The sequence below is a fragment of the Hermetia illucens genome, chromosome 1 (genome assembly GCF_905115235.1).
Source record: "Hermetia illucens chromosome 1, iHerIll2.2.curated.20191125, whole genome shotgun sequence".
Taxonomy (NCBI): domain Eukaryota; kingdom Metazoa; phylum Arthropoda; class Insecta; order Diptera; family Stratiomyidae; genus Hermetia; species Hermetia illucens.
The window spans coordinates 39,613,031-39,636,688 of NC_051849.1; the positions used below are offsets into that span (position 1 = coordinate 39,613,031).

At 40.4% G+C, this 23,658-nt stretch overlaps 1 protein-coding gene across 1 annotated transcript in view; it reads right to left on the reverse strand.

The window, feature by feature from the left end:
• Nucleotides 1-593: 593 nt before the first annotated feature.
• Nucleotides 594-23,658, reverse strand: part of LOC119661704 (oxysterol-binding protein-related protein 9) — a 38,935-nt gene continuing 15,870 nt past the window's right edge. The window contains exons 6-16 of the mRNA XM_038071155.1: nt 23,399-23,497; nt 23,222-23,342; nt 2,326-2,694; nt 2,113-2,264; nt 1,947-2,048; nt 1,714-1,888; nt 1,521-1,656; nt 1,364-1,456; nt 1,187-1,305; nt 1,024-1,129; nt 594-960 (exon numbers count right to left, since the gene is read on the reverse strand). Of these exons, the coding sequence (XP_037927083.1) occupies nt 874-960; nt 1,024-1,129; nt 1,187-1,305; nt 1,364-1,456; nt 1,521-1,656; nt 1,714-1,888; nt 1,947-2,048; nt 2,113-2,264; nt 2,326-2,694; nt 23,222-23,342; nt 23,399-23,497 (1,559 nt within the window). The 3' untranslated portion in view covers nt 594-873. The remainder of the gene's footprint in view (nt 961-1,023; nt 1,130-1,186; nt 1,306-1,363; nt 1,457-1,520; nt 1,657-1,713; nt 1,889-1,946; nt 2,049-2,112; nt 2,265-2,325; nt 2,695-23,221; nt 23,343-23,398; nt 23,498-23,658) is intronic.

The window sequence follows — 23,658 nt, forward strand, 5'->3', positions numbered from 1 at the left end:
AATAACATTGAGGGCAGCTAAAACTATTCTACACTGAAAATCTCCGGTGAGAATTGAGCTAGGTAGCGAAAGATGTAAAGCAACGGCTTGCAGATGAAGTTGATTTACACTTTCTTGCCGAGAGGTTCCAGCAACCATAATTCGTATGAGGCTATCAGTTTTAAAATTCAATGAGGACATAAGTGCTTCGCTTGCGAAAGATGGAAGGGAGGTATACATTAAAAACTTTGCATATGGTAATATTGTATTACAGTTTCCTTTTGAATGCAATTCAAAATTATTAAAATAATTGAAAAGTGATTCAGTCACGTTTCCTAGTAAAATACAATTCATAAAAGCAAATGATATAAAAGTGTTTAAGTAATTATATAAAATATCATAGCAAGCCCACAAAACAATAACGTATGCACGCGTGCATGACCACCTGCATTACTTTACAGTTCAAAAAACCTCGCATTTTTTGGCTTCGCAAATTTTTCTTTAATAATGTCTTTTATATAATCATTTATTATAGTAATTTCAATACTGACGGGTAGTTGAAAGTAAAAAATATCGTTTTCAATAAAAATATAGCGATTGAAATGTTGATTTTCATTGATGTGTAGTTGTTTGACTGATTTGAAAAAATTAAGTGTATTTTTGTGATATTTTTAGAAGTTCTCTTTTTTAAAGTATACTTTAGGTAGTAGTAGATTGCTTAGTTTCATAAAGTTGCACGATGCCGTTGTTCTCCATCGTCCTACTTGGTGACGCTAACTTCGTCTTTTGTGCACTTAACTGAATTACGTTTTATTTTATAGTTCACCAGAACTTGAAAGGGGTGGCTTGTATCTATGTGTGTACTTTCTATGGTTTGCGTGAAGTCTGGGATCACTATCTTTTGTTTTGTTTTTCCTGAACATATAATCTTTGTGATAGCGGGTTAACGTAGATCCACGCATCACCTAATGGCTTGAAATACTGAAACAGAACAAGAAGCAAAATATTAGACTTGACTATTGAATGATGAGAAGTTTAATGTACCTTTGTATCCCAATCACTACCAGCCTCCTTTCGAGCTTTGTTCTCGTCTCGCTGCCTCTGTTCTACTTCGTACTTAGCGTTCGTTGCACGATCAATATCATTCAATCTGTAGCGGAAAAACACATTAGATTCACGAAATGTTATCCTCCCTAACTAGAATTACTTTAGGCCTGCGGTTACTTCTTTCCACACTTTTCTGGACTCGAGATCAGCTTGCTCTGATATGGGCCGCACATGCTTTTTGAAAATTGGAATACTATTTACATCAACAAAGACTCCATTCTATGGGAAGCAAATATTATTATCCACACAACGTATTTGTTTACCCATTTTTTCTTACCGGATTACTGGAATCATGCCACTTTGCCTCCATAACACCACTCCATTCACCACTTATTGTCACAAAAGGTTTTTTCTCGTTAGGCGCGAATACCTATAAAACAAGTGATTTGGAACCATCGTATTTCTGTTGAGAAAGGGATATATCAAAACATTACCTCTGCTGATATTTTATTGCGTTTTCCACCGTAGAATGGCTTTGTCAAGAATTCTATCTCAGCATGGTAGCCCGTTTGTGGTGATTGTATTGTCACTGTTCCTCCTAATTCTATCCACGGTACAGTAAGTATCGATCTAGAGTAGAATTACGTTAGCACTCCAAAAGACGTCCTACTTCATGCAGAGCCTTACCTTGCATAGCCATTTGGAAAAGTAAGTATATACTCCTCGTTTAAGTCACATAACGTTACAATACCCTGACCAATGTTATGCACTCCAATAGACAAACCCAGAAACTTTGATTTGGTCCACACATGAGCGGAAAAGCTAATTTTCTTGTTAACATGCTCAGCATAAAAGGCAGAAACTAGAAAACAATTGCATTGAAGACCAAGTAAAAAAATTCAAGCAAAAGAGTATTTTACTTGGGGGGTGATGCGAAACTTGTTCAGCAAGAAACGTTAGCTGGTCTTTCTTACACCACGGTACGGGTCCATCTGGGACTTGATCGGTATCCAAATTTTTCCCTTTAAAACAAATCATAGTTTTCGTTCTGAGCAGGAATTGTTTATACTGGTTCGTGTTGCTTACCTGGCGTTTCCCAGTAACATTGGAATATTTCACCTAAAATTGGATTGTAGGGTTTCTTTGCTACGGTACTCTTTCGTCCCGCATGATATGCACTTACATACCAGCGGCACACTTGAATCATTCGTTCTCGTGGATCATCACAGTCGGCAATTCTGCCAAAACGGAAATATTTACTTTTAGATGCTGATTCAGCCCGAAAACTAGAAGACTTACTTCAAAAATAGATCCGGATGCGCAAAGTAATCAGCGTACATTTCCAGAAGTGATCGTCTTTCTAAGATAAATGTTGGCAGCACGACTTTGGTTAAATCCATTCCAATTTTCACTTGGGAGAGGAGATGCGTTACTACGGAACCATGGGATTCCATACTAAGATCCGTATCGTCCTCATCTTCGTACAGGGCATCGTAATCGAGGCTCCCATCACTTCGGAACGGTATTGAGTTGCGAGGCTTTGGACGGCCTGCAAGAGTTTGGGCTGATGATGCGTCATCCGGAAGTTGTTCTGATGAATGCGGTATGATAGGCGGTGTATTTTGAGGTTGATCGATCGATTCGGTTCCAACAAGTGTTCGATTATTACTGAAATGAGAGAAAACCAGTTCAATGAAGTCAGCCATATACGATTGAATATTGTTGACATATTAGCAGGTTTCTTGTTTCGGATGATGTTGGACCGGACAAAATGGAAAGCAACTTGCTCTCACGCTTTATGGTCCACGGACTCCTCGTTTGGGGCATAGCACCCAAGAATACAAAATATAGAGACTAACGGTTTCGTCCTGGATAGAGGCAACTAATCAGGCGCTGCCTCACCTCTGCCCTGGGAGCAGCGTGACCGAAAGTCGCAACTGGCGGAAAACACTCCTTTTTATATAATTGCAAAACACGACAAGAATGCGAATTATGTCCAAGCTTAAGCCGCATAGTTTGAGCCTAAGCTAGATTTTTGTTTGGGATATGAGGGAATTCGAGTCCACATCTAATTGATGTTAGACCGGACCTGTTGCTACTTTCGGTCACGCTGCTCCCAGGGCAGAGGCCAGGTAGCGTCTGAGAAACAGCAAGTTGCTCTCCCTTCGGTTCGGTCCAATATAAAATAGATGTGGACTAAGGACCCCTCATATCCCAAATAAAAGCTTATAGCTTTGGCGTAGCTTAAGCTTAAATTATTGGGGTTTAAATATAAGACGCACCCTTGCCATGTTTCGCGATTATATAAAAAGGAACGTTTACCACCTGTTGTCACTTTCGATCACGATGCTTCCAGGGCAGAGGTGAAACAGTGTCCCATGAGTTACCTCGGCCCCTGTCGAAACCGTTAATCATCTTTATATTAGCAGGTGACTTGAGGAAAAAAAAGGGAAACTATACCTACATAATAACAAGTCGGCAAACCGGAAGCTGGACTCTTCAGGTATAAAAGGTTTTGTGTATTTCTTATATAAAGACATTTGAGTGTGCATTTGTTCCATTGGTATGTAGCACGTAATATATGCAAATATTATGTGCGAGTATCTACTTTCGGGTGATATTGACATTCATAGTTTGAAATTTGTAAAGAAACGACAACTTTGACCTGTTATAACTTTGTTACTAATAGTGCGAACCCTACCAAACCTGGTGGGATCATGCTCTATGTTATAGCCTGTATTACTGCAGGATGAACTTAAGGGGGGTTTTGCAGCCAATTACTAAAAATTATAGAAATACTATTATTAACTTTATTTGAAGAGATATCGGTATGGAAGGTATTTCGGAGCTTGGGCATTATAGAGTGGAAGCCACACTTTTTCAGATTTTTCGGTTGGGTATTTTCTGAGAATGCCCGTTAAATAAATGATCACTTTCGACCCCCGCACTCCCCACTTTTCCAACAAATGTCAAAACTAGGACCGGCTTCGAAAAGTACTAGCCGAGACCTTTCATTTAATACACCACATGACTATTTTTGGTGATTTTGCATGTATGGGGACCCCACCCCCCCTTAAATTCGAAGTAAAAGGATGTAACTCACTGTATGCGTGAGCGTTCATAGTTCCCACTTTTCCACCAAATTTGGTGTCAATCGCTATTGCCGTCTTTGAGAAAAACACGTGTGACAGACAGACAATAAACCGATTTTAAGGGTTTTTTTTACACAAAACCTTAAAGATGATTGCCAGAATTAATAATTTTGTTTCGAAATGGGAAAGATTTACACATATTAATATTATCTCAGCCGGATGAATGAATCTGGGCTATGGCGCATCAGTCCCTAGAAGTCGACACCGGGATCGACTGTTGCGCACCGAATAATGAAGCCCCTTGTTTTGCGGGGGCAAATCGCTTCCTAATGTCATCCCAGCACCATCGGCTGGGCAGGTAATCAAAATGCTACCTATAATAAATGACAATAACCTGCCTGCTAAACAATATTTCGTAAGATGTTATCGAAATATTTACCCTAATTACCATCCGATAGATAAAACGTTATTTCCTCATAACAACCGACGCGACATGAGGGACCGTGGAAGGAATGTTGAAAGATTTAAAAGGAAGCCTTTCTGCGATACAGCCTGGCGACGTGGTATTGCTCAGTTGCCGCATCCAATCCGGTACTGATGGGGCAATTCTCTGCCGTGCAATCAGACGAGAAAACGGGAACTACTCTTGCCTTAGCGCTCAATAAACAATGAATGCAAGCGAGCGGACGATCGACTCGTCCGATAAGTGAAGAAGAGCTTCAATGTCCAACTATTCTAGTCTTAACAAGGTTGCTTCTGAAACATGTGGATAAGCATCGTCTTGTAAGAGTATTGGTCTATCTCTATTCACCAGCCTTAGTGGTTTAATTGCGAATTTTTTCACCATTTCTGTCAATATACCTCTGATGTAGTGGATTGTTTCATAAAGATGTAATGCGTAACACCAGGGTTGGATCACCAAACACAAACAGGCACCATCCTTCCTTTGGTGAATATTTTGTTTTGGAGTGTGATCTGGTGCTTCATCCTTATTCAACGTTTACGATTACCGGATGTGATCCATTTTCGGCACACATAACAATGCAATTTAAATGCAAAGAATTTGCTTGTGTTGCTTGGATAAATTATGGGATATCAAACTGCCTGACATTTTTACCTTGTCGATCTGTTTTAATTGTTCATTATGGTTGGAATAGATACATGGGGGGCTTCGCGGGAGGAAAAAGACGACAAAAGCTATGATAGCAGAAATAGTGATAGTGTAAAACAGAAGCGAAGCGGTAACTACGAAATGACCTTGGCCTTGTTTCTGTTAAATTTGTGCTATTTTGTGGAAAACGAAACCCTATTAAAATCGGTTCACTGTCTGTTGTATGCACTTTTCTCAGAATTGGGTATACCAAACACATGAAAATTGATAGAAAGGTTGCAACTGTGAACTCGCACGCATGTAATGAGTGATATCTTTCTATGTTGAGTTGAAGCCGGAGGGGGTGACCATACATGCACTTGGATCTTCATTATTACCAATGATAAAGAGCTACATGCCACGAAAAGCAACCTGCCTAGGTTTTTTACCCAGTTGATCATCATCATACCTAGAGAACTAAATTCAAAATTGAATGTTGTCTTCATAAGATACACTTTGTTCATAAACGATAGAAAGAATGATTTTTTTTGGAACAAACAGAGAGACATCAGAAAATGCAATTGGCATTCGCAGAAAATTATAAAACCTGGGCTAAAAATGACGAAGGCTATATGGACAGATGTGACCAAAATAACGCTCTTTGAATCGGACGGCCGCGAATGCGCGTAGAGGAATTGTGGAGCGAAAATACAACCATATCAGGTAGAGTCCACAGTGACGTTTGCATGGGGCTCAATTCTGGTACATAGTCCTGGTATATAGTACCATACCAGAATTGAGAATCAGGAAGAGGAGCTACGAAATTGGAGAAGATGGAAGGGAGAATGACTGCGGACTCTTACATTAAGGTTCTACAGAATCATTTGTTTGGCACTATGGAAGATATGAGCTTTAATGCTTCCAACACTGTCTTTCAATAGGACAATGTTCCACAGCGCACAAGAAAATGACCACTAAATGGCGTGCGAAAGAAAATTCACACAACACCACCACCTAATCTAACCTAACACTTCTGGAGTGTTCTAAAATGGTTGGCCATATGGGAGTCGAGGATACTGACTGAATCGTGACCAAATGTGCAGGATGCATGCAACACAATGCTGTAGGAAATTTGTGAACACCCTAGTTTGTAGTATGAATATGAGAATCCAGGACGTACTAGATGTCAGATGAGTATATACATAATATTAGCTTTAATTTTTCCATAAAGTCATGTAAAGTCACAAAATTGATCACGTTGGAATGTTACATAACTATTAATAATAATAATAACTCCGCCGTAGCCGGTCCCAAGCCCGGTTATGAAAGGAGGAATGGATAGCTTCAGTCTGAATGGTTGTACGCCACCGCAGGGTCTCAGGGGGTAGGTGAGGAAAGTGCAGGAATTCTGCAGTCTGGCAGATTAGTCGCTGAGGAAGCTATCACCACACTTGGCAACTAGGGATAAAATGCACCACCAAAAATGAGAACAAGGAGAAATTTGAGGTCTGGTACGGATAACCGGCGGGAGTCGTCCGACTTGGTGACTGGGTCGGGCTCCCGTAATGTACCACATAGCGTCGAAACTGCTAGCCGTGGTGCGCTTTATAATTCGCAGCGACACAATGCTGCACTACAGGTAAACACCATGCTGCACTACAGGTAATAGTTTCAGTACTCGCCGAAGCACTCTTTTCCACTGTCCAGCTGGGATTTCCGCTGAGGTTCGGGACGAATTTCAAAGAGCGTGTATAGAATTCTCGGAAATGAATCCTTTGCACAGACCAGGTAATACGGCTCTATGCATCTCCAGCGACTCCAAGAATTCTATCTCAAATCAATGATAAGATTGCATCTCGAATGTGTGCTGATATGTCGCTGCTGCAACTACAATCACTTGTGTATTGTGGTGCAGTTGCGGCTATCAGATTGCACGATCAGAAGGTTCGCTTTCGCGTCATTGGTTTGAGTGACCGAAGAGATCCACTATGGAAAATTTGTCTGGAACGTCGGCGGGACTCACTAAGGCAGGACATTGCTAGGCTGACTTAACTCAGCTCTGGCAATGCCAGCAGACGGGTGAGAAATTAAGTGCAGAAGGTTTACAGGAACTATGCCATTCCCAGTGAGACACCTGTAATTGAAATTCTGGACACACTAAAGCAGAAACTTTCTGTCATATGCTGTCGGTTACGACGGTATGGCGGAAGTCACTCCAGACATGTCCAGAATGCAACATACGCGAAGAACCAGCTTAGCTTTTTCAATTTTTCCATGAATTCCAGCAGAGCGTCTAGACAGCACAGTTTTCGTTGACGGAAGCGAAAGAATACTGGGGTGGACTTTGGGGGTTACCCGACGTAGGCACCCGTCCTGCCAAAAGGTCTGGCATGAATTTTGCAGATATTACTGACAAAGAAGTTCGACGAGTCATAAACAGCTCGAAGAACTGGGGGAGCCCAGGTCTGGATCGGGTGCAGAATTCTGGTACAAAAAGTTCGACTCGGTAGTTGTAGGATAAGCCTGGAAGCCAAAGAAACCTCTTTAGTTGCTATATCGATTATGCCAACGCTTTCGATAGCATCTCGCATACCTGGCTAATCGATGTCCTGCATCTGTATCGCATTGATACGAAACTAATATAGTTTTTGGCGACAGCCATGGAAGGGTCGCATATCACCTTATCAGTGCGTTCATCTGAGGGTGCTAATACCTCAGAGCCCATCCATATGCGGAGGGCATCATCCAGGGGGATTCATTGAGTCCCGTTTGGTTTTGTTTGACACTGAACCCCCTTTCATGGCTACTGAATGATGATGCTAGGTGGAACTGCGGATCAACCCAGCCATAGTACCATTCACTAGGTGGCGTAAGCTTGACCACCTGAGAGTCATAACATTACATGATATAGAGGTGAAACGAGAAACAGAGGTCAAATATTTGAGAATTACGCTAGATCAAAAATTATTCTGGAAGTCGGAAAGCCACGACGTTGTAGATCCATAGCAAGAAAAAAAGGGGGTTGCAGCCCGAAGATACTACTTTGGATATATACTGCAATAGTAAGGCCAATGATTACCTATGGAACGGTAATCTGGGCAGAAAGAACCGAACTCAGCACACAAGCCAGGGAGTTACATAAGCTCTAAAGGCTGGCTTGCGTGTGTAGCAGTGGGGCAATGAGGACATGCCAAACCGCATCCCTGGAGGTCCTTCTGGGATTAAACCCTCTCCATTTTCACATACAGATGCAGGCAAGGAAGGCAACATTCAGGATGGCTGGTAGTATGAGTGAGGCGGGGAGCTGCCTAAATCGAAGGAAGATTGATATTCTTTCTAGGCGGTAAACATGACAACGAGGATTCACTTCGATAAGAAGTTTGAAACACGTTAGAGTAACAAGACAAACTGGGAGAGCGTGGCTGTGACATACGGCTTAAACCAGCAACTGATTACTTAGTACACTGACGGATCCCCCACAGCAGAGGGAGCGGGTGCCGGTGTCATTGCTCCAAGGAAAAAGTACTTTGAGCCAATGGACAGGTACACTAGCATATTCCAGGCGGAAATATACGCCATAGACAAATGTGCCTCCTTCAATCTCCAAAGGAACTATAGGGGGTAGAATATAGCTATTCTCACCGATACCCAAGCAGCGATCAAGGCACTTAGGTCCAACCAGGTGAACTCTAAACTGGTGTGGGAATGCCTTGAGAGACTGAATACACTCGGCTCGTCCAACAAGGTCTGGATATTTTGGGTTGGTTTGGTTTGGTCATACTGGGTTGGAAGGCAACGAGGCAGTGGACGAACTAGCCAAGAAGGGAGCAGGGACGCCTTTACACGGGACAGAACTCTTCTGTTGAATCGGAAACGGTTTCATGGCTATGAATCTAAGAAATGAAGAGGAACGGTTGAGAGAACTATACTGGGCGGGCCTACCAGGGATGAAGCAGTCCAGAGTGCTTATTGGGGGATACGAACCCATGCGCACAAAGGATTGCTTAAACCTCATCAAAAAGAATCTCCGAATCATAGTGGAAATTCTCACTGGTCATTGTCGACTGAACTAGGTGAGAGTTAGCTAGGGATATCTACGGACACTGTCTGCAGGTTTTTTGAGGAGTATGACGAAACCGGTATACACGTCTTGGGACAGTGTCCGGCAACTGTGAAAAGTAGGTCGAGGCATCTGGGTAGAACACTTAATACCAGATGCAAGCTGAAAGATCTAGAAGTAGGGAACATACTAAAGTTCCTGACGATTATAGGCCTGCTTGAGATACTATGATCAATAGGTATCAGTAAAAGGGGCACAATAGTTCTTTAAGGACGCGGTGCGACCTTCCTTTAACAGAATAATAATAATCCATATTGGATAAGGGTCTTGAAGCGTGATAGAGGACTTCATTTAAAACCGTAAAGGCATACTACAGTAATCTGACTCAGATACTCATTCACAGCTGAGTGGACTGGTATCCGACATCGAGTGACGATAGCAAATTTCCCTGCCACGTGTGAGATATGAACGGCGACCTTCCGTTACAGCCCAGCGCTCTAACCACCACCATCCGGACATATAACTACTAAATTTTGAAGAAGATTTTTTTTTTTAATTTTCCTGCTTTTGTTCCTTTCTAATTTATAGTTTAAATATCAAAACGTCTGAGTTTTTAGTAACGTTTTATTCATTAGAAATCGTCACAATCAAATTGCATCAATTGTGCTACGAATTGCAAATCAGTTTAACAACCAAGAAGGCAGTAGATGACGGACTATTTATGCTAAAACGCTTACATTGCAGCTAGAAACTAGAATAATTTAAGAATATAAGCAATTTAGGCTTGAACAAGTATACTTTGACCATGATAAACTTTATTTCATGAAAATCCTGCAGAGGGATGATAAATAAATATTGAACAGCTATTGTTGCAACGGCGACAAATCCTATTCTGCAAAAAATCCAATATGTTCATGTACACGTAAAAGGACAAAACGAATGTCTAAAATGCATAACGCTAGACTGAACCAATGGCACCCCGCCAGCTGTGAGACTATAAAAGTTTACAGAAAGTCAGTCAACGTAGGCAACAAGGACAACTGACGAATATGGACGTGGGATTGTAATAAATTTAAAGTAGAACAGCAAGAGCCTTTCCTATAAATTATAGTCGATGACCGATATATGTGTGTTTACATATGTACATATCAATCGCTCTAAGTGGGCTATGTTCGATCAATACCTGAAATAATGCTCTTCCAGCTACAACTTGCAAAATATAGATGAAAGAAATCTCATAAGATACGAATATAAGTATTTACATTCCAGAACATTTGGTAATTTAAAATCCCCGAAGTATGCTAAACCCCCAAGGATTCACCGCCGAATATGCAAATTAGGAATATAAAGGGAATGTTTGTTACCTTGCCCACTGCGGATGGAGCTTTTCCATGAGAGTCCGCAAAAAAGACATCCAGATGGAATTATGTACCACATGTTACCCAATTTACATATGTACACGAACACGGTCCTTGAATAACTATTTGACTTGCCTTTGACCTTTCAATTATATGGAGCTTGCGATTGTAAATATTATCAACGATTTAACAGGAAAGAGGAAAATTCGGGCGCAAAAAATCCCGCCCTCACTCAAGGCAATTTTCCACTCTGCATGGTCATAAAAACGTGTGGACTTTCATTCCGCTAAAATGAAGTTGCTCGCTTCGCAGGCAAATATTGGCTGTAAGATTTGTTTGCTCCAGTCAGGAGTTAATGGGACTATTTCGAAAAGTCAATAAAAAGTCTGCAATGAATAATACATAATTGCGGTCAATGGTAATTTACATCTCGGCCATGCCTGGGGGACTTGATTTCATGAAAAATTCATCATTCCGGAATCAATTCTTCCATTGAAGCAACCTAAATGCTGGGCATGAGGCGACTCTTACGAATTTCTTAGCGAACACTATGTGATACTAGGCAAGAACTCTCTCAACCTACCTTATACTATTAGACCTCTGAAAAATCCATTTGGCCGAAAACGATTTGAACATATTATATCCTAAATATTTGTACTACCCGACGATGTTGATAAATATTACAAACAACGGCAGCGAAACGTAAACTTTTCCGATTTTCCGGTGATTTTCAAATGGTGTTTTCTATGAAAAACTTTTCGTAAACAGAGAACACATCCGTCCCGCATTATAGGAAAATATTGACGATTTGTGAACTAAAGCGAATACGAATCGTGCTTCTGCGGAAGCGTGTGAAAGTGAGTCTCCGAAAATCTCGAGGAAGCTGTGTAGCACAATGGAAACTCTTGACGGCACTTTGTGAGAAAATTGAGACGAGTGTACTACACGGCGGACGGCGAATAGTCAGCCACCAATGCTTCCGTGACATGGAAAGGAGAGCGTCCACGGCGCAGGTCCACAGAACATCTCGAGGAGGGGGTTAAAATGTGTCGAAATCGGAATAAGAGATGTGCATTTATGCCTTTTGTGTGGCCGTAAAAGCGAATAGGATATAATACGGAGCTAAGACTATGCTGCGGGGTCTATATAATTTTTCATATGATGGAGATTGCTCTTGGCGACTTGATAATCCGTCAGAATATACAATCTACATATGCTATGAATAGGGGGATGATCGATGCTACAAGTACAGCTGGAATTAGTGGTACAGCCCGCACGACTTAACACACGACAGTGTGAAAATTATGAAAGCAAAGGCGACAAATTAAGTTCTGGTATCGGTTTATGCTAGATGTTTACTTTAATTTCATATCGCGCTCCACTTATGATCTTTTCAGTTGGAGAAAACCCTACACCTATCCAATGTCCTTGACTGCGAAAGTGGTCTTGGGAGCCATTTTTGGCGCCTTGTTGTGTGCCAATTCTGCATTGGCGTTACTTTCTCAAGGTCGGGTATTACTGCTTCGCAACACTTTTGTTGATTGCAAGAGGGAGAAGAACTAAAATGGTTTATTTCACGATATCCTCACCAAATAGTGAAGTGAACGATGTCCATTAAAATCGATGTTTCATGAACTGTGACTATTACAACTGAGCTTGAAATATTTCTGGCTCTTGAAGTGTCTGATACTTGGGGGTTTTGTTCATTCTAGTGTCCTAAACAACCCAAAATGACTCCAGTTCCGCAGTAGGCGAGGGGAATCGTCTTTTATTTAGTTTCTGGGGTGAAAAATAATGCATGCCCATGCCCATACCTTATACAAGGCGACCCATAAGTTAACTCCATTCTTTTATTCGCCCATGAATATTTCTTGAAATAAAGTTAGCAGTATATTTAGTATTTATGTGTCCGGATAGCTGAGTGGTTAGAGCGCAAGGCTGTCGTACGGAAGGTCGCGGTTCAAATCTCATTGGTGGCAGTGAAATTTGTATCGTGATTTGACGTCGGATACCAGTCGACTCAGCTGTGAATGAGTACCTGAGTCAAATCAGGGTAATAATCTCGGGCGAGCGCAATGCTGACCACATTGCCTCCTAGTGTACCGTTATGGTCTTGAATGAAGTGCTCTAACACACTTCAAGGCCCTGATCCAACATGGATTGTTGCGCCAACGATTATTATTATTATTATTATTAGTATATTTTCTATGATATTTAAAAAGGGTATTACAATAACTATTTTCGCTATTTATGTTTATAAATATTGAAAGATTCGGAAGCAAAGGGATATAGAGTAACTCCGTCATGTTACCATATTTACATGACATGCTGGTTCCAAGCCCAGGTAGAGGAGAAGGGTTTGCGATAATGTATCTAGTAATATTCCCAGTAAAAAAAAGTATAACTGGAGCTATTCCATCAAAGTAAATCCTATCGGATTTTTGCAGGTGTAACGCAGAAAAAGACGTCAACTACAGCCGACATGGCAAGGCGGGCGCCGCCTATGCCGAAAAATGTGCAAAATTCTTGACACGAGTGCGGGATATTCTCGCATATCAGAGAAAGGTCAGCAATTTTTTTTAACATTACCCTATGGAAAAGAGAGTTTGGAATGCCATTTATTGTTGATAACATTCTTAGGTAACTTGGCTACTTAGACTTCAAAGCTATCAACAAAAGATTTTTTGAGATTCGAATACATTTTTTTTTTGTATCGATTTGTCAAAGCCCTACATCATTGCACCACGAATTGAGTACATCTACTGTGTTAATGGCAATGATAGTATTTCGTTTATCCGCAGCGAATCGCGACCTATAGACGGCAGAAATATTTGAACCAGATATCAAAACAAGAATCTGTTGATCCCAAACTTTCCCGCAAACGCAAGAGTTGGAGTTTAACACATTGGTTCAGTAAGTTCTTCAATCATACTGGGGGAGGCTCCAATATGAAAGGAAAAAGAAAAAGGATTAGAATTCTCTCAAAATATTCCCTTCTTGTCTTCAGAGGAGACAAAAGGGATGACCGTCCTGGGGGTTTAACGCGGTTTTGGATACGGATTGATTTGGCGAATCAGAGTAGAGAGTTTCTCCTCTTCAATTAATGGTGCTGACTTGCGTATTAAAGGTTCTTGAGCTGCTGGGATGTGTAGCATATTTTCTAGAATAACTTAGTAATCTTCTCTTTTATAAATAGGATTTTCAGGGTCCGGTGTCTGCTTGAGTTTCTAACGTACCACGGGGCGAAAATAATTGCTCTCACAATCCTAGACAATGCTCTTTAAAGAATTTCGATGTTGAATATGGGAGCAAATCTCTCTGTCCTTTGACTGAGGGCTTGATATATCGTTAAGTTAAACTTTTGACCGCGCGATGGTTGGAGGGTGTAAAACGTTAGCCTCTCACCTCGTTGCTCTAGGTTCGAATCTTAGTTGTCCTGGATGTCTTTGTTTGTTCCGCTGCTGTGAGCGATCAAAGATTGGATCAATGACCTATAGCCTATTAAGCAGTGACCAGCAAACTCGATGCTAAACTGGTAGTCATGTTCGTTTAGTGAGGATTTTTTGCTTGGTGAAGCATTTCCTGCGGTTAAATACGAGTCAAGGATCTTATAGACTTTCGTCGGTAGCGTTTGCTAGATTGTGGAGGTGAGATCGTCATGCGACACCTCCACAATATCAATCACAATTTCTTTCATTCTTTTTTCCGTAGCATTGTATATCTCGGAATTAACCGATGGATGAAACTGATGGGGCTTTTGCCTTTTTGTAATTGTGTTTATAGGTCGTATTTATTTTAAAACGAACAGGGCAGGTCTCAGGTTTCTAGGCACACGAATGTAAAGTGTTGGATTTTCACCTTCCTTTGAGATCACCGTTATTTCCGACAATCTCCCATAAGCCAAGACATAAGATGCAATTGAGTCTCAGTTGGATGATGGAAAATTTTGGCCGTCATTGATGATTGTCCATAAAAACGTCGATATCCGCCTTCAATCAACAGGATAATCGCTTTGTGTGAATCCTCATACCTTGCACGTTTGAAATAAATCGATTGGGGTGTATTTTTAGAAATCGAAAGTGATAGTTCACCTTACATTAGCTGTAATTGGGGTTGGAAAATGTATCACTTCTTGCCTAGCTGCCGTCCAACGATCGGATTCAAGTAGGATTGGCCTACTGAGTTTCTTCATCACTCTCTTGGGGGGAATAGTTCGTGATGGAAAAATACATTAGATTTTCAAGGAAGTTTTCGGATCTTTATAGTTATCCCTTCCCAATGTCTCGTGTAGCCTTTCCGAATTCCGTGATCTAAACTATTGCTGTTCACGGGTCAGGCTTCGTTTCTTTCTTATAAGCTCGTCGATTCTTTATGAACACTTCAAAGAGTCCTTATAGACTTTCAACATTCGTTCATAAATTTTCTTTGCCTTTAAACGTTCTAAAAATAAAAATTCAATCGCTGCATGATACTTGATTTTTTCCATAGTAAAAATTACTGTGACACGTCGATACTAAATTGTTTGTAAGCAAAGAATGAATTGACAAATTGAAATTAAACTTCACATACGTTCATATGGAGAATGTACCAACATAACAAAAACAAGTCGGGAAACCGGAAGCTGGACGCTTCAGGTACGAAAAGTTTTGTGTATTTCTTAGTACGTAGCACGTAATATATCCATATATTATGTGAGAGTATCCACTTTCGGGTGATGTTGACATTCATAGTCTTCAATTTTCAAAGAAGCAACCAATTTGAGGTATTATAACTTTGTTAGTAATAGTCGATTTCCACCAAACTTGGTAAGATCATGCTCTATATTACAGCCTATATCACTGCAAAATTTCATGGTACTAGGATGAACTTAAGGGGGGTTTCTAACCAATTACAAAAAATTGCAGTAATATACTATTATTAACTTTATTTAAACAGATATCGGCATGAAAGGTATTTCGGAGCCCAGTCGCCATATAGTGGCAGCCTCCTGATTTTTTTCAGATTTTTCGGTTTGGTAGTTTCTGAGAATGGCCCCCTTAAAGAAGTGATCACTTTCAACCGCCCGCGTTCCCGACCCTTCCAACGAATGTCAAAACTAATATCGGCTTTGAAAAGTACTGACTATATTTGATGAAAAAAAATTTTACACCCCCCTTTTGCATGTATGGGGACCCCCCCTTAAATTCGATGTAAAAGGATGTAATTCACTGTATGCGTGAGCGTTCACAGTTCCCACCTTCTTACCAAAGTTGGTGTCAATCGCTATAACCGTCTCCGAGAAAAATGCGTGTGACGGACAGACAGACAAACAGACAGTAAACCGATTTTAATAAGGTTTTGTGTTTACACAAAACCTTAAAAATTGGGCTAGTGGTACCGTCCTCTCTTATTGAACCGCGAAACTTATTGAACAACCTAGTAATTAAGGGGGTTTTCTGGTCAACTTTAAAAAGGTGGTAATATGCTATTACTAAGATTATTTGAGTACATATCGGAAAATTTTTGGGTTGGGTAGTTTACGAGTATAGGTCCTGTCTAATTTTAATTTTGCACATTTTGACCCCTTGCTCCTTATTTTGAAATCAACTTCAGAACTACTAGTGAAAGTACTAATTAAGACCTTTCATTTCAAGAAAAATGCCTTCGACCGACAAACACATATGTATGAATGGTGTGCAGTGTTCCTGTAGCACGTCTAGTGTGCGAATCCATGCAACAAGTTACAAACAATAGTGGAAATTGTAATATCATTCAGATCGGCACCTTCTACAATTGATTTTGCATTTAGCTTTTTTTTAAACAAATGCACGTGCATTCACACCATCACACAAGGGGAAGTCAATACTTCTAGGTGAAAATGTGCAGAATGCATCTGCGATTTTGCCTGAAAAGCTCCACCCACTGGACGTCATTTTTTCTGTCCCGTAAAATATCAACTTTTGTGTATAGTCTCCTTGCTGCCGCGGCAACATTATATGTAGATTGGATGATATTTGATGTGAAAGAATTGTCAAAAGTTCTTTTTATATACATTATTTTGATGCGGTCGAATAAGTTGACTCCAGAATTTGCAGATACAAAGATTCAACACTTAAAATTTAAATAAACAGCATCAACAAGGAACACTCTATCGTTTGGATCGTGTTCTTCAAGGTGTTTTTATGAAGCAGAAGAAAAAAATTTTCTTTTCAACTTGCACTCTCGTTTCGAAGGACCATTTTGTCCCCTTGTCAATAATTGCTGGTAGCACACAAACGAGAAAAATATACATACAATTCTGATGAATAATCGTAATAGCTCTTTCGAATCTTGATATTTCTACAGAACCATCTTAACATCACCGGTCGAAATTTTCAGACATACAAATGATTTTTTGTTTAAATGATCATATTCGAGGTTTCTAAATGGGACTTGTTCGTAACTTTCTCCATAGGGTATTGCGTACAAATTTATCCTTAAAATGTATCAAATACTAAAATTTGGCGTTAACTTTATTTGACAGTATTTGTAAATTGTCGCAAATATTGGCCTACTGAATAAACACACATTGCAAGTTATATTTTCGGCTGTGTAATTTGATTAACTCTTGGGGACCCAGGCAAAAACAGACGAATATCCTCAGGTGGCGTTTGATTCCACTTCGTTTTTCAATGACTTCTTTGGTTTTTTTTTTGTTTTTTTTTTTCCAACAAATAATGATTACCGAATGAAATCATTTTTTTATCATAAAGTAGGGAAATGGAGCTATAATTCCGTTCGTGTTTTTTCCTATTAGATTTTCAATGAGGCTTCAGATTAGTAATTGCAAGTGAGTCTACATCAGCGAACCAGTAAAAAACGAAGACAAATGTTCTTGACCGACCAGGAATCGAATTTGAGGCAATGAAGTCGAAAGACTTAATCAACCCGGCATCGCATCATCAAATCTAAAGTAGATTTTCCCGTGGTACTAAATAAAACTATTGAATTCGGAGTTGAAAACATGTTACGTAACTGCTGCCCTGAGGTTCCCTCCCATTCTTGACGTCCTCAGGCCATTATTTCAGAGGATATCACTATGAAGGGTTTGCGGGGTCAAGGAGGAAGAGAGAGGGAGGAAACTTCAAAGACCGCGCCTCGATTAATATCTGAAGTATTATAGAAGAAACTATGATCGGGATTGTGATCCGTCGTGGATCTTCCCTCTCGATCGCGGCACTCGGGTCCGGAGACTCTCGTTTTTTTTTTATATTTTTCAGTTTTACCTTGTTAGGTTATTAGTTAGGCCCTCGCGAACTCCTCCGGTTTTTGTCTATTTTGAAATCCGGTGCGGACCCACGGATCAGTATAGGCACGTTAATTTTGTATTAATGACACGTGAGGGATCAAAGCGCTCAAAGGACACTCCCCCCCCAACATTCTCGCGCCTGGCTAACACAGAGGCGTCCAAGAACGTGTCGACCGAGCACTTTGATAGAGCTTCAGTCTTTGCGGGCGGACCTTTCGCAAACTTTTTTTAGGTTTCTGGGGTAGCTCTTCCCTCTCGGTCGTTCTCGGCCACTTAGGATGACCGTCTGGTCCTCCTATTCCGTTAACTTCATTACAAATTTTCGAGCCAATTTTCTATGACTGTGCCAATGACTGATCTTATGCACATCGACATCCTCTTGTTCGTTACTTCCTTTCATACCGGCGGTGACTTCCTCTGTTTTCTTTTCTCCAATCCGACTCTTCTACACTAGCACTTCAGCATCACGAAAACCTCTACATCTTATAGCCAAGTCGCCATCGGTAAGTCTACACTTGTGATCTCTCCTTTGACGAGTTGTGTCCGCTATATATTACAATGTATAGAATCCTATGGTATCTTATTTTGAAGATTTCTCGTGTTATGCTAGAGAATCCTCTTTGAAAATGTTTACTTCATTTCAGCCAATTTATCTCGTTACAGTTGGCAGAGGATAATGCATTTAAAAATCTGGTAAAAAAAATGACACGGTATTTATCAGAACTTACCATATCTCTTGCCAAATTCACAAAAAGAAAGTCGCTCAAACCTCCATAAAGGCGATCTGATGCTACACCATCGCCGTTGGCTTTAATCGTTGCTCCGACCGTTTTTCTGCCACCACATTGTAAGCCATATCATAGGATATCGAAGTTCTCGTATATGTGCTCGATGTTTTCTCTGTTCTTCGTTGGTGTACAAGTTTAAATCATCTGTTTGCTCACAGATGGCGTCAGTGAGCATATCAAGCTGTTATGAGCACATCATGTATTTTTTGTTTAGTACGTTATTTGTCAACAATTGTCAATCTATATCATCAGCAATTTCATGCAAAAACATATTTTTCTCTTCAATAATCATGTCCGGTTTTGTTCCCGTAAAAAAAGCCATATTTTTCTCTTCAATAATCATGTCCGGTTTTGTTCCCGGAAAAAAGCATTTGCGGGAAGCTCTACTTTTTTGCTTCAATTTGAACAAATCAGCTGTTGAATTGCATCGAATGCTTGTGGAGGCCTACGATGACAATGCTCTATCGGAAACAACGTGCCAAGACTGGCTCCGTCGGTTCAAAGATGGCGATTTCGATCTGAGCGACAAAGGGCGTGATAATCGGCCCAGGAATTGGAGGCTCCTTTGGAGGAGGACGATACTCAAACGCAAAAAATGCTCGCCAAGTAGTCAGGTGTTTATCAACAAGCCGTTTCCATGCGTCTACGTGTAATGAATTGAACGATAGGCAGATGGAGCGGCGCCAAAACACATACGAAATCTTGTTTGCCAGAGACAAAAGAAAGATGTTTTTGCATCGGAATGTGACTGGCGACGAAAAGTTTATTTCGAGGATCCTAAACGAAAAAAATCGTGGATTGATGCCGGCCAACCAGCGGCATCTTCTGCAAGACCAAATCGCTTCGGACGGAAGAAGATGATGTGTGTGTGTGGGGTCAGCGGGGTATTGTCTACTATGAACTGTTGAAACCTGGTGAAACTGTCGATGCCCACCTTTATCACTAACAACTCATCAAATTCCATCGTGTTGTCAATGAAAAACGACCGGAATATTGGCAAAGACATGAAAAGCTGATTTTTCACCTTGATAGTGTTCCGTCGCACACGTCGAAAAAAGTTCGAAACTACTTATAGACGCTCAACTGGGAGATACTACCCCACCCTGCTTATTCACCAGACCTGGCCCCATCCGACTATCATCTGTTTTCATCGATGGACCACTCGTTCGCTGAGCAGCACTTCGATTCTTACGCGGACGTCCGAAAATGGCTTGATGGGTGGTTTGTCTCGAAAGGTCAACAATCAACATGGTATCCATAAATTACCCAAGAAATGGGCCAGTATTTTGAAAAATGCTTTTTCTGGTTCCTATAAAAAAATTGATTTCTTCAAAAAAAAAAAACAGTGGATTTAAGTTTGTACATCTGGTAGCTTTTTAGAGTTGCCCTCGGGGGGCTACTTTCGTTTGCTACTATCGTTCCGTGTTCGGAGATCCTAGCAAATCACCAGTGATTTATTATTTTACTGGAAAACGACAGCAAGTTGCATAGTCACACATTGACAACATTCCCCATTTTCCTAATACTTCGCATTTTTATTATTTTCATCACCCCACTTTCAATTTCCTGCATCTTGACTCCTCCTCTATACATTTTCGAAATCAGAAATAATTTTTTATTTTTTTTAATAGTTTGGGTCACATGCCCATGGCAGGTACCATTAAATGGATTTTTCCTGACGGAGCAGACAATGGAGAAACATTTATGTTATGAACCTAAAATACCGTGCCTTTGTGAAGAATTTGAGTTTTGCAGCGGTGGACTATTAGAAGACATATGAATTGATTGGTCGACATAGTTTCTTTATTATTTCAATTCTTCAGCATTTCATGTACATTTTGTTATTATAATTTATGACGGTTTAAGCTCAGTGAATACAGTGAAATCCCGATAATTTTACATTCGTACGTAATTTTCTTTATTTTGTACTTCCCATAATTGGTAATTCCAATATTTCGTACCAAATCCAGTCTTTTGACAATACAAATTATCGGGATTCTACTGTATTATCTTGTTAGTTCTTAGTTAATATTATGAGTGCAACTAGCTAATTCCTTGGTTTGAGGATCCCTTTTCCCTGTTCCTCCTAGGACCCAGTGGAATTCACATTTCATAAAGATGCACCATTAATTACTATGGCTACCGTTTAAAATAACATTTTCCGAATGCCAACTTCAGTTTTCTTGAGCCAAATGCAGACGATTTTTTTTTCGTTTTTTTCATTTCGCATTGTATTCGTTTACGAAATTTCAGTTTTTGGTGCGGTATTAATGTACAACGCAATACTTCAGTAGAGCTGCACTTAAGCTACTTCTTGAGTTATGTTTAGGTTTTAGGATAGTTCGGCCATCGTTGCTGACCATAATAAACCTAGATGATCACTTTAATTACCCCTACTTCACTGAGGTTAGCAGAAAGGTACGATACGTACGTATATCCGTGATGTTTCTAGCGATAATAAATGAAACCATGGACGTCGTTTTCTTTCGGTAGTTTATTTATGATTTTTAATTGCAAATGTGATATCGAGTGATTAACTCCCTACACTTTGAGAGAATCCTATGGGAGTGAAGCCTCGCCTCCTCTTTGAAATGGTGTGTAAACCCAAGCTTAGTGTGTGGCTTTCGGCTATACAACATATTCACCGAGCAAACTTCTTCGACTTTTAGAATTTTCTAGCAGAAATGCACTTGGACACCCGTCTTTCGCGACTTCTGTAGAACTGTGCATAGATATAAGGTGAAGTGCATCACTATTTTAGGCCAAGCTTTTGAGTTTTTTTGTTATCTCAGGTTCTTTGCCATTTTAAATCAGCAAATCTAGCGACCTTTTCTAACTGCTGTCGGCGCTGCAGGTGAAAATGAGCCTATGTAAACCCTCCGAATGTCTTGCCATAAACAAAATCTTCCTTTTTTCTTTTTCGTCGGCCTTTGTCCCGTTCGGTCGGCTCGTCGTGATCGGATTCGCCATTTGGCCCTATCATATGCCTGATCTGGATGCAATCTCGAGGCTTTTAAATCTTCATCCAGCGTATCAAGCTACCGTTGTTTCGGCCGGCCTTTTGATCGCTTACCATCGACTTCGATGCTCAGTCCAATCTTGGTAAGTGAATTCTCGACACCGCGAATTACGTGACCATATCACCGAATACGCCTCTCTCTCAGTTTTTCCACGATCGGTGCGACTCCATATCGATCGCGGATATCCTTATTTCGAATGTGATCAAAACATGTCACACCAATAGTCCACCGCAACATCTTCATCTCCATTACCGCAAGACGTCGTTCATTGTTTTTTATAGTCGGTCAATACTCAGAAACATAGACAGCGACAGAACGGGTGACATTAGGCTAAATTTTATATTTGAGACGTTCGTTGATACGTCGATCACAAAGAACACCAGTTATGGAACGCCACATCATCCAGGTTGCGTTAATGCGTGAAGCAATTTCATAGTGAAGTTCTCTATTGGCTGATAGCGTTGACCCGAACTATTTAAATCGCTCAGTTCTGTGCAGATCACTGCCGCTGACAGTGATTGTGCCTATTTCATGGGGATCGGTCGTCGAAAATTTAGTTTTATTCTGATTCAATTTGAGACCGCGTTGCATGAGGCGATCATCCTATTTTTCGGCAAGTTGCTCCAGATCATTTTTGCTATTGGATGGTAAGAAAACATCATCTGCATAAAGCAGTGTATAGGGCGCTGGACGTTGGATGTCCCGTGTGACGGTGACCATAACAAGAACAAAGAGGAGTAGTGAGAGGGCGCTTCATTGATGAACACCTATAGAGACACGAAGCGGTTTTGATACACCAGCTACACTTCGAACTTTACTTTTCGGATCGTGGTAGAGCAATTGAACCCAGCGCACGAGTTTTTCTGGCACGAAGTGTTGTCGTAAAGCATACCAGATGAGTTCGTGTGGCGCACGGTCAAACGCTTTTCTAGACCCTGAAATGCAATGAAAAGAGAACGATACTTCTCACGGTGTTTGTCCATGAGTAACCGCGTTGCGTGTATTGCGTTAGTAGCTCAACAGTTTTTGACAAATCCGGCTTGATTCACGATTATTTCAACGATTTTGGCAATACGGCTGTTAAGAATGCATTAAAAAATCTTCATGGTATGGGATAGTAATTCGATCAGATGGTAATTTGAACATTCTGTTAGACTACCTTTCTTTTTCCATATTGGAACTTTCTTGCCAGTCAGATCACCATAAACAAAATATTTTTTATAATCATTCATTTCACATATGCTTGTATAGTTAAATGCGTGTACTATCATCTCCATCTTATACGCTTTCTAATTGTTCAGGCCTCTATTTGATATCCATCAATATTGAAACTTCTGTCAATTATTTATGCGCCTTTATCTGATGTGAAAGCTACTGTGGTTAATCAAATAACTTGTAATCAATGAAACGAGAAGTTAGCCCATTTGCCTCGGTATACGTTCTCGTTCCCCATTACTTTTGCGATGGGCATATGGGTAATTTAAAGTAGTGAAACTTCTATTATAATAAATATTACTTACGCGACCGGCGAACTTCCTTGACTAACGAAGAGATCATCATTTGCATCGTAAAAGTCTTCTTCGCCTTCTGAACTTGAGTATGATGTTTCGGGAACTATCAATGACATAGCATTCGCTGATCCTATGAACAGAATGATGTACATCAAATCAAACAATTACGTAAAAATCCAAACTCACCCGCTATTGGTAAACCTTTTCTGCTTCCTTCTAAACATTCCGAGCCCAGCTCAACCAGAGAATTGGGAATAATCGGTGCAATTTGTGGCGAAGTTAAAACTGTAGAGAGCAATGGTTTCTTTTAACATAAATTCCAGAATTTGATGAAGATTTGAATGCGAACTTTTCAAAAACGGTCTACATTTCTATTTTGTTAGTTTCTGGGTAGATTTAAAGTATAATTTGGTACTCCTAGCCATAACTAACTTTCATTGAATTCG